Source organism: Ranitomeya variabilis, chromosome 1, assembly GCF_051348905.1.
Source record: "Ranitomeya variabilis isolate aRanVar5 chromosome 1, aRanVar5.hap1, whole genome shotgun sequence".
Classification (NCBI taxonomy): Eukaryota; Metazoa; Chordata; class Amphibia; order Anura; family Dendrobatidae; genus Ranitomeya; species Ranitomeya variabilis.
In genome coordinates this window covers 892,931,861-892,944,428 of record NC_135232.1, presented here as the reverse complement: position 1 = coordinate 892,944,428, position 12,568 = coordinate 892,931,861, and the positions used below count along the sequence as shown (strand labels likewise).

At 42.8% G+C, this 12,568-nt stretch overlaps 1 protein-coding gene across 3 annotated transcripts in view; it reads left to right on the top strand.

Moving 5' to 3' along the window:
- Positions 1-12,568, top strand: part of LOC143788761 (bifunctional heparan sulfate N-deacetylase/N-sulfotransferase 3-like) — a 1,150,054-nt gene that overhangs the window by 1,081,815 nt on the left and 55,671 nt on the right. For all 3 annotated transcript variants that reach the window (XM_077278642.1, XM_077278636.1, XM_077278649.1), the window contains exon 12: positions 2,813-2,922. In XM_077278642.1, the coding sequence (XP_077134757.1) occupies positions 2,813-2,922 (110 nt within the window). The remainder of the gene's footprint in view (positions 1-2,812; positions 2,923-12,568) is intronic.

Here is a 12,568-nt window from a genome sequence, read left to right as displayed (position 1 = left end):
TCCGGCGAGGAAAGCTGCAGAGCCCGGTCCCGCGGAACCATCAGAAGCTCGACCTCACCGTGCCCCGGGGGAACGTGTACGGTTACCGACCAAGAGGATCTCCCAGCGGGGGATTCTGGCAATGCTGGGACCGGAACGACGCCCTGGCTCACCAGAACGATCTGTTGGTTTGGTGAGGCCGGAGAGAAGACCCCCCACCACATCTCAACGGTAAAGTAATACCACTGAAAAATGTACATAGTTACTGTTCTTCCAAGTTGCTGCTAAACCCGTTTAGGGTTAAAGGTGACCCCTTGTTGACCCGGGGCCACTATTGTTGTTCTCAAAGTTTTGCATAAGTTTAAAAGAACTGCAGAAATCATGGACTGTGCATGATTCGAACTTCCCTTGTAAATAGTTTGCACCTTCTTAAAGGTGCTCCCTACTGGTTTTAGCCAAAGACACTTTGCGAAGATTCCTTCTCTACTGGTTTTAGTTAAAGACACTTTGCGAAGAAACCTTTCCTACTAGTCCTAGTTAAAGACACTTTGTGAAGATCCCGGGCTGGAACTTTGCATAAGACTGGTAGGCTGAGAAGACGAGCTACCTCAGAAAGACTTGGTCCCCTCTTAAAGGGGATGTGACGAAGTAAATTTGAAAGAGATACTGTTACCGAACAGTAATGTGATAATGATGCCTTGAAAAAGAAAATGTAACTGATTTACATGCCGAGTTATATGTGTTGAAGTTGTTGAAATGTGAAATCTGAATAATGTTTTGTAGAAAGGAAAGATGCAGAGAGCCCGTAGGGGTAGATGTAGAAGCCTGCATAGTTGAAAGTAAAAGAAGTAATAATGAGGGTGAGGATAGAAGGTAAACCCTGCGTCCCCATTGAAAAGTTACTTTATTGCTAAGGACAGAGAGTGAACCCGTAGGGGTTAGAGAGTGAGTCCTTAAAGGGGCCGAGTAGAGCTGGCTCAGAGTTCTTCAACCGAAAGGAATGTTATGTCTATACTGTGTATAGTAGCGAAAGGCAGTAGGCCCTGGCTGAACAGGGCGGTCCTGTAAAAGAAAGGAGAGGCAGTAGGCCTGGTGCCGTAGGGACAGGCAGTCCTGCAGGTTCACAAGAAGGAGAATGTAAAGTTGAAATGCCTTATAATGTGATTATAGGAAGGCCTTTGATAGACTAAGAGTGTGAGTTTCTTAAAGGCAATGTTAAGTTATTGTTCCAAAAATTGCACTAAGTAGAATACCCGGTTGGGTAACAGAAGTTATTTATGCTCTGTAATTTATAATGTTGATTATGTTTGTAACGTTAAAAGTGTCCTCACCTCCCATAAAGGGAAGCTTACTTAAGTATACTTACTGTTATTTGCACTCAACAAAATTGTATGTCTTTTTGCTAACCTGTATTGTTGTTTTTCTTCCCAGTCCCGGAGTACTGTGTTTAACCAGGGGGGAGTGCAGCGCCCCAGAGTCCTGGTCGTTGCAGTATCATGGCTCAGCCACTAAGGGGGGCCATGGTGCGTTCGATGGCACTGAAGGAGTTCTCTGAGCAGGTATCACAGTCACCAATACATTTCACAGCTGGGCCTCCGGGGGGAGCTAAGGGTGCTATTCATTAGGCCACTCCCCACCATAGTGGGTAAACTGGGGGTCAGGCAGGAAGTTAGAAGAGAACGCTGACGGGATTGAACGGAGCAACACCCTGTGGCAGGGGGTGTTGTGAAGGGAGAGACTGTAGGGTCTCTGCCAGGGGTGGGATCCTGGCAGAGGCTTGGCATTGAAAGAACGTAACGGGTCCGCGCAGGCTCCTGGAAGCGGCGGGACTCAAGAAAGGACTAGAAGCGAGATAGATTGTGCTGAGTGAGAAACGAAGTCAAGCGAAAGGAGATACCAGTGAGGGTTGTGCTGAAAGAGGCAGCACCTTACTGAGGCGCACTACCGGTGGCCGGAACGCCGAGGAGGTAAAGAGTTTCAAGCCATACCTCAGACCTATGGCAGGGCAGTTAGCTTTAGGCGGACTGTCTCACGCATCACCCAGGAAGGCAAAGGGGGGTACCAACAGGAGAGGGGCGCAGATAGAGTCCCGGAAGATCTCCGAGCCTCCCCGTCATACGGGTGCGTTCCTACCATAGTATCTGGAGGGACGAGGAAGATCATTGCGAATTAAGTTGTTGTGAGGGAACACGAGAAACAGACACAACAGTTGTGGGGTACTTTCCGTAAGCACAGCAGGGAAGGACTGCAACACATAGCGCTAGAAGGAAGGCACCGATTTCCACCTGCAAGGAGAGCTCTGGAAGTGCCATTGGACCGGCCGGACTTGCGCAGCCTGGTGAGCCGTATTCCGGACTGAGGACCCAGAGAGCTTCAGTAAAGAGGTAAAGAGACTGCAACCTGGTGTCCTCGTTATTTACCGCGACCTGCACCCCACAACTGCACCGCTACAACATCACTTATTGCACCGGACGTCCCCCACTGACAGACAGGGCCACGGACCGGGTCTAGCCACCGTGACAACCCCAGGACTGAGACCTAGAGGCCCGGCTCCGGGTACCCCTCGGCCCTGCGGCGGTGTGGGGGCGCTCCAAAATGCCAATAACTATTTTCCAGTAAGAACAGAACTGATTATTACCCTGGACAGTTGCTGTAACTAAGGTGGATGGATATGCCTTAATGTTTACTGTATACTGCAGAGAAAATGATAGGAAATGATAAACTGTTTTCCTTAGCCATCAGTTCTTTCACATGAAAGTGTTGTATGGTTTCCTATCGAATGTATGGAGTAAGTACAACTTGCTACTAAGAGTTATTTTTCTTTACTTCGCAGCTGCTTATTGTTGATGGACAACAGTTGAGAACAGACCCAGCTAATGTGATGGATGAAGTACAGAAGTTTCTGGGAGTTTCTCCACATTACAATTACTCAGAAGCACTTATGTAAGTATAAAGACTGAAGGGTACTGTGATGTCAAATGTAGAATGGCAAACTATGTAATTCATATACATGACAGTCATTAGTGCTTGTCAGTTCAAACCATTGTTATTAGTATGGAGAGCATGAGATCACAGCTGATTCTTTCTTTGAGGTAAAACATTGTTTAAAAACATGTGGGGAATAATCCAGCGGGGTGCAGGTACTTGTATAAAAAAATAGAATTTATACAAGAACCTGCACCCCGCTGGATTATTCCTAACGTGTGCATTTCTGAACCAGTTGCTCGGCTTCTTTCTTTCCCATGCGGGATCAGATGAGGAGTAGCTAGGACAGGTGAGCTGACTTATTTTTCATATTTGCATTGTTTAAAAACAGGCACAGAAATGTTTTGACAAAAGAAAAAATCCAGCTCACCATAGTTGTAGTCCCTGGAGGCTCGGAGCACGGAAACACTGTGTCAAGGCGTGAGGAATGCAGAAAATAGAAAAAAATCCAGCTCAACGAGGTGGTGAAAAAGCAAAGTCTTGGTACTTTATTCACTTCATATCAAAAAATAGAGGATAAAACAACAGCACAATATAATTAAAAACACTAAGGGTGCTATGTCACCAGAAACGCGTAGATAGTGTTTTTAATTATATTGTGCTGTTGTTTTATCCTCTATTTTTTGATATGAAGTGAATAAAGTACCAAGACTTTGCTTTTTCACCACCTCGTTGAGCTGGATTTTTTTCTATTTTCTACAGAAATGTTTTGCCTCACAAAAAGAATAATTTGTGAGCTCATGCTATCCTCTCTGTATATTCTTTTTTCTGCCCTCACCTGTCCAGGAGATGTGGTATAATCAGACCATGTTCCTGCATGGTCAGACACAGCCATTACACAGTACACAGCAGGGGCACATTTATTATATTATCTCAGTAAAGAAAACTAAATTAAACACATTCAATTGTGGAACTTATTATTATTCCAAGATCTATTGATTAAAATGAACTTTGTCTGTGAGAAAGCACTTTTCACCTTTTCATCCCGAAGCCTGATTTCCCCTTCATGACAAGGCCAAATTTTCCAATTTTGACCATTTTCACTTTATGCGGTAATAATTCTGCAACTATTCAACATATCCCAGTGATTATGAAAATACTTTTTCATGACACATTGTACTTTATAGTAGTGGTCAATTTAGGTCAATATTTTTTGCATCTATTTGTGAAAATGTTGGAAATTTAGTGAAAATGTAGAAAATTTCGCAATTTTTTCATTTTTTATTTTTATGCTCTTAAACCAGAGAGTTATATCATGCAAAATAGTTAAAAAAACCATTTCCCACATGTCTACTTTAAATCACCATAATTTTTGAAACATATTTTTTTTGTTAGAAAGTTAGACGGGTTAAAAATTTACCAGCAATTTAAAATTTTTCCAACAAAATTTACATAACCATTATTTTTAAGGACCACATCCTATTTGAAGTGACTTTGAGAGGCCTCTGTGACAGAAAATACCCCAAATCGACACCATTTTAAAAACTGAACCCCTCAAAGTGCTCAAAACCACATTCAAAAAGTTTATTAACCCTTCAGGTGCTTCGCAAGAGGTAAACTAATGTGGAAGGAAGGAAAAAATGAAAATATTACATTTTGCCACAAAAATGTTGCTGAAACCCCAAATTTTTAATTTTCACAATGATACCAGGAAAAAATAGACACCAAAACTTGCTGTGAAATTTCTCTTGAGTATGTCGATATTTCATATGTGGTAGAAAACTACTGTTTGGGCACATGGCAGGGCTCAGGTGGGAAGGAGCGCCATTTGACTTTTGAAGTGCAAAATTGGCTGGAACAGACAGCGGATTCTATGTTGTGTTTGCAGAACTCCTGCTGTGCCTAAACAGTGGAAACCCCCCACAAGCAGCCACATTTTGGAAACTGCACCCCTCAAGGAATTTATCTGGAGCGGTGGTGAGCACTTTAAATTCAATGGTGATTCACAGAATGTGATAACGTTGAGCTGTGAAAAAAAAAACATTTTTCCCTCAAAAATGTTTTTTACCACCAAATTTTCAGTTTCACTAGAGTCACAGGAGAAAATGAACCGTAATTTGTTGTGCAATTTCTACTTAATGCAGTGATAACCCATATGTGGTAGAAAACTACTGTTTGTGTGCACGGTAGGGTTCGGTAGCGAAGGAGCACCATTTGACTTTTGAAGCGCAACATTTGCTGGAAAATATAGTGGACATCATGTCGCGTTTGTAGAGCGCCTGATGTGCCTAAACAGTGGAAACCAGCAAACAGATGATCCCATTTTGGAAACTACGCTCCTCATGAAATTTATCTAGCGATGTGGTGAGCACCTTGAATCCACAGGTGCTTCACAGAATTTGATAACATTGAGTCGTGAACATAAACAAATGATATTTTTCTCACAAAAATGTTCCGTCCTATAGCCCCCAAATTTTCTTTTTCAAAAGGTAACCCAGGAGAAAACGAATGGTACAATATATTGTGCAATTTCTCCTGTGTACACCAATACCACATATGTGGTCTAAAACTACTTTTGAGGCACAGTGCAAAGCTCAGGAGAGAAGGACTGCCAAATTATAGTGCAAATGTTGCTTTTATGGTTTGCGGGTGCCATGTCACATTGGCAGAGCCCCTGAGGTGCCAGAACAGCAGAACCCCCCCCATATGTGACTGCATTTTGCAAACTACACACCTAAATGGATTCATCTAATAGTGCAGTGATTCTATTGACTTGACAGGTGTGTCACAGAACCTTATACCATTGGTCGGTGAAGAAAAAATAATTACATTATCACAGAAAATTTGTTTTAGCCACAGATTTTAACTTTTCGCACAGGAAAATTGGTAAACATGGCACCAAACTTTGTTACACAATTTCTGCTGAACGTGTATATAGTATATAGTATAGTATACTTGCTCCTTTAATTTTCCATTTTAGTTCCTACAGGAGCTCCATTGAATAGCAACTTAGAGGTCTTTAATAATACAAGTTTCATCATCAACAAAACATGTATTTTTAATAGAGTTAGCCCAGGACAGTTACATTTTTGCATTAATACATTCTTCTACTGCGTATCACAACTACCTTTCCATCAAATATATTTTTTCTATCCATAAAAATCATGTCATATTTAAAGCTGGAGATTATAGCTCTGAAAATAGTAAAATTGTTATTGTAATGAAACTCAGCTCAGCTCACAAGGAAATACTGTTGGTGTTTTTTTTAGTTTCCTAAATATATGAGGCTATGAGTCAAAAAACTTTGAAGGTCCATCACAAAGGAACATTTTTAAAGGCAGGGTATTGTTAGAAAATAACCTATTGTTTAAATCAGTCTTTTTTACATGTATTTTTAAAAATTGTTGACCTTTTTAGTTTTTTCATATTATGATCTTTATTTAAAAAAAATAGTAATTTTTAAATTTTCAGACTGGCCACTTGGGATTTTTTTTACTATCTAACTTGGTGTCCTTTCTGGAAGAGTTTACAGTAGTTTCCTTATCAACAGAGGTAGAATTACACAGACTGATAACTAGTGTTGAGCGATACCTTCCGATATTCAAAAGTATTGGTATCGGATTGGATCGGCCGATATCCAAAAAATATCGGATATCGCCGATACCGATACCTGATACCAATGCAAGTCAATGGGACACAAATATCGGAACGTAAATAAGCCCTTTCTGTCCGTGCCTTCCGGGGCTGTATGCGGCGTGCAGGGGATTTATGCGGTGTGCTGGGGCTGCCCGGGCTCTATGCGGCATGGGGGGGGTCTCTGTGCGGCGTGGGGTGGTCTCTGTGCAGCGTGGGGGTTCTCTGTGCGGCATGGGGGGGACTCTGTGCAGCGTGGGGGTTCTCTGTGTGGCGTGTCTCTGTGCGGCGTCTCTGTGCGGCGTGCGGGGTGTCTCGGTGCGGGCATTGTCCGATGGGACTACAAGTCCCATCGGACGATGCCTGCTACACTGACAGTGATTGACACATTAGCCAATGATGAGACAGTAGTAGTCCCATCATCCGGCTAATGTGTTGAATGAAAAAAAAAATACTCCATACATACATACATACATACATGCTACATACATGCTACATACATACATACATACAACATACATACTGCATACATACTACATACATGCTACATACATACATGCTACATACATACGTACATGCTACATACATGCATGCTACATACATACATGCTACATACTGTACATGCTACATACATACATACTACATACATACTACATACATACTGCGTACATACATACTACATACATACATACATACTACATACATACTACATACATGCTACATACATTCATATTACATACATGCTACATACATACATACTACATACAAACATACTACATACATACATACATACATACATACTACATACAGTACATTCATACATTACATACATGACATACATATAGACATACAGTACATTAAACATAGATTACATACTCACCAATACTTGTCATTTTGATCCCCGAAGCCAGTGTCATCTGTGAAAAATATGAAAAAAACAAACAACCAATATACTCCCTGTCCGCAGAAATCCACGAGTGTCCAACGACGATTTCCCGTGGAGAACGTCAGCAACAGCTGTTGCAACCGCTCTCCAGGGGACCCAGATACACAATGACGGGAGGAAGGTATTCCTCCGCCGCTGTAAAAAAAAAAGTCCCTAGTCTCACTTAATGGCATTGCTGTATGAGAAATTTTCCCAGGCAGCAATTGCTATAAAGTGAGACTTTGAACTCAGGTAACCTCAGTGATACACTGCAAGAGCCATTGTCTCCTGTCAGTGTGTCACTGAGGGTCCTATAGAGCAGTGATGTCACCCGATGTCACAGTTCTATAGGGGAGATCGTCATGGGACACTCGTTATTAATTGGACTACGGCGGACAGGTAGTATGCGGTTTATTATTTTACGTTTTTTGCAGGCGCTGAAGTATGGTAAGTATGGTGAAATGAAGAATATTAAAATACTTTTTTCTAATGTGTGTGTGTTTTATTAACCCTTTCTTACTATTGGATTAATAACGGATAAGCGTCTTATTGATGCCTCTCCGTTATTAACCCGGCTTAATGTCACCTTACAATAGCAAGGTGACATTAACCCCTTATTACCCCATATCCCACCGCTACACAGGAGTGGGAAGAGAGGGGCTAAGTGACGGAATTGGCGCATCTTACAGATGTGCCACTTCCGGGGCGGCTGCGGACTGATATTTGTAGCCGGGGGGGGTGCAATATCCATGGCCCCTCTCTAGGCTATGAATATCAGCCCGCAGCTGTCTGCGTAGCCTTTCTGGCTATAAAGTATAGGGGGATGCCACGTCATTTTTTGGGGGGGTCCCCCTATTTTAATAGCCAGTAAAGGCTACGCAGATAGCTGTGGGCTGATATTCATCGCAGGCTGCAAATATTGGCCCCCGGCTGTCGGCTTTCCCCCTCTGGCACAGAAAATTGCGCGGGAGCCCACGCCGTTTAATTCTGGTTTTTTTTTTTTAAATTCAACGCTCATAAAGGCCTGTTTCACACTTGCGTCGGTACAGGTCCGTCGCTATGTCCGCCGTAGTCCAATTAATAACGAGTGTCCCACGACGATCTCCCCTATAGAACAGTGACATTGGGTGACGTCACTGTTCTATGGGACCCTCAGTGACACACTGACAGGAGATAATGGCTCCTGCAGTGCATCACTGAAGTTACCTGAGTTCAAAGTCTCACTTTATGGCAATTGCTGCCTGGGAAAATTTCTCATACAGCAATGCTATAAAGTGAGACTAGGGACTTTTTTTCTTACAGCGGCGGAGGAATACCTTCCTCCTGTCATTGTGTATCTGGGTCCCCTGGAGAGCGGTTGCAACAGCTGTTGCTGACGTTCTCCACGGGAGATCGTCGTTGGACACTCGTGGATTTCTGCGGACAGGGAGTATATTGGTTGTTTGTTTTTTTCATATTTTTTACAGATGACACTGGCTTCGGGGATCAAAATGACAAGTAATGGTGAGTATGTAATCTATGTTTAATGTACTGTATGTCTATATGTATGTCATGTATGTAATGTATGAATGTACTGTATGTAGTATTTATGTATGCAGTATGTATGTAGTATGTATGTATGTACGTACGCAGTATGTATGTATGTAGTATGTATGTAGTATGTATGTATGTAACATGTATGTAGCATGTATGCAGTTTGAATGTATGTAGCATGTGTGTAGCATGTATGTAGTATGTATGTAGCATGTACAGTATGTATGTATGCATGTAGTATGTAAGTATGTATGTAGTATATATGTATGTATGTAGTAAGTATGCAGTATGTGTGTAGTATGTATGTAGCATGTATGTATGTAGCATGTATGTATGTAGTATGTATGTAGCATGTATGTACACTCACCGGCCACATTATTAGGTACACCTGTCTAACTTCTTGTTAACACTTAATTTCTAATCAGCCAATCACATGGCGGCAACTCAGTGCATTTAGGCATGTAGACATGGTCAAGACAATCTCCTGCAGTTCAAACCGAGCATCAGTATGGGGAAGAAAGGTGATTTGAGTGCCTTTGAACGTGGCATGGTTGTTGGTGCCAGAAGGGCTGGTCTGAGTATTTCAGAAACTGCTGATCTACTGGGATTTTCACGCACAACCATCTCTAGGGTTTACAGAGAATGGTCCGAAAAAGAAAAAAAATCCAGTGAGCGGCAGTTCTGTGGGCGGAAATGCCTTGTTGATGCCAGAGGTCAGAGGAGAATGGGCAGACTGGTTCGAGCTGATAGAAAGGCAACAGTGACTCAAATCGCCACCCGTTACAACCAAGGTAGGCCTAAGAGCATCTCTGAACGCACAGTGCGTCGAACTTTGAGGCAGATGGGCTACAGCAGCAGAAGACCACACCGGGTACCACTCCTTTCAGCTAAGAACAGGAAAGTGAGGCTACAATTTGTACAAGCTCATCGAAATTGGACAGTAGAAGATTGGAAAAACGTTGCTTGGTCTGATGAGTCTCAATTTCTGCTGCGACATTCGGATGGTAGGGTCAGAATTTGGCGTAAACAACATGAAAGCATGGATCCATCCTGCCTTGTATGGAGCATCTTTGGGATGTGCAGCCGACAAATCTGCGGCAACTGTGTGATGCCATCATGTCAATATGGACCAAAATCTCTGAGGAATGCTTCCAGCACCTTGTTGAATCTATGCCACGAAGAATTGAGGCAGTTCTGAAGGCAAAAGGGGGTCCAACCCGTTACTAGCATGGTGTACCTAATAAAGTGGCCGGTGAGTGTATGTATGTATGGAGTATTTTTTTTTTCATTCAACACATTAGCCGGATGATCTGACTACTACTGTCCCATCATTGGCTAATGTGTCAATCACTGTCAGTGTAGCAGGCATCGTCTGATGGGACTTGTAGTCCCATCGGACGATGCCCGCACTGAGACACCCCGCACAGAGACACCCCGCACGCCGCACAGAGATCCCCCGCACGCCGCAGACACCCCACACAGAGACCCCACACACCGCACAGAGACACCCCGCACACCGCAGAGACCCCGCACGCCACACAGAGACACCCCGCACACTGCACAGAGACACCCCGCACGCCGCACAGAGACCCCGCACGCCGCACAGAGAAACGCCGCACAGAGACACCCCGCACGCCGCACAGAGACCCCGCATGCCACATAGAGCCCCGACACACATGCAGAGAGCCCCACGGTCACGTACAGACACCACCCGCACACGCACACACGCTCACACGCAGTCTCCGCCCACGCACCACCCACACTTCATTATACTGCATAATTTCACTATAGGAACTTCCAATTCCGATTTCCGATATCGCAAAAATATCGGAACTCGGTATCAGAATTCCGATACAGCGAATATCGGCCGATACCCGATATTTGCAGTATCGGAATGCTCAACACTACTGATAACAGTTCTAAAAATTGCTGACAACACTTTATCTACCAGTCACAACTGTGCACGATATAATGAATCAGAGTGTAAAGACAAAAATGTGGCACTCACCCAGGTATTGCTGTGAAGAATCCTTTATTCGCTACAAACAGCGGTTAGGAATACATGGAGAGGCTGTGAGGACGAAGGCAGGAGAAGGTGCGGGGACAGAGATGGGGACTACGGCCGTTTCGCGCTTAGCGCTTCAACGGGTCCACGTCGGACCCGTTGTGGACCCGTTGAAGCGCTAAGCGCGAAACGGCCGTAGTCCCCATCTCTGTCCCCGCACCTTCTCCTGCCTTCGTCCTCACAGCCTCTCCATGTATTCCTAACCGCTGTTTGTAGTGAATAAAGGATTCTTCACAGCAATACCTGGGTGAGTGCCACATTTTTGTCTTTACATTCTTATACGTATGAATGCCTCCACTTTTTCATGTGTTGCACCACCGTGGATATGCTCCGATCTGGAAAATGTTTAAAGGTCCGATGGTTCCAATGAAATGACTTACCTGTGAAGACTTATTATCCTAGTGCCGCACGAACTTTTTCTTTTTTTGTTGGTTTTATAATGAATCAGAGGCCTGTACTGTTGGTACTGGTGCTGAAGCTGAGCCATCATACTAAGAGCCCTTCTATGGGCTAATTGTTTGCAGCACATACCTTCTGCATCTGGAGGGAAAAAGACTGACAGGAGCAGGGAGAGTGACAAAATCCAGTCTGCATTTTATTCTGTAGGTGCTGGAAAAATTGAATATATTTTGATCAATAAATAATGATGGGCTTTGAGGTTCTTTTTGTGTTATATAGCACACCCAAAAAATCATTGAAATATTTTTCTGTGCTACATGTCTCAGCCATACATTATTACATAGTGTGAGTAATTTTTTGTGATCTCAGTGAACAAAAGCTATTAAAAAAATTGTAGACCTCCATTTCTCAGACATACAGTGTTTGGTCTTTGAATATTTCTATAATATCAGTTAACAAAAGCTTTCAAAAAGTTTGTAGGTCCCTTTCTCAGACATACAGTCTTTTGTGGTCTGTGAAGATTTTTGTGATCTGTAAAACTGCAAAAAAGCTTTTAAAAATTTTGTAGACCTCCATTTCTCAGACATAAAGAGTTATGTGGTCTGTGAACATTTTTGTTAACTGTAAAGCTACAAAAAAGGTTTTGAACATTTTGTAGGCCTCTATTTTTTGACATGCAGTGTTATGTGGTCTGTGCACATTTATGTCATCTCTAAAAGTGAACAAAAGCTTTTAAAAATTTTATAGGCTTCCATTTCTCAAACATACAGTGTTATGTGGTCTTTGAACATTTTTGTGATCTCTAAAACTGAGGAAAAGCATTGAAATATTTTTCTGGAATTAATTTGATTATCATCCATACATTTTCTGTTAAATTATGGTGGAGTAAACTGCTTTGATTGCTACGGTGACCAATTTTTTTCTTTTATTAAAAATAAAATTGGTTTTAGAGACATAACAATTACAAAATGCGTAAGGCGTGCATTAAGAGATGAGACTTATGATGGTGTATGCAGATGCTGATGACATGAGGCAGATGTGACTATGTCTATTGCTGGAGCCCATCCATGACACATACGTTCCCGTGCCACTTTGCTGGGAGGCATGGT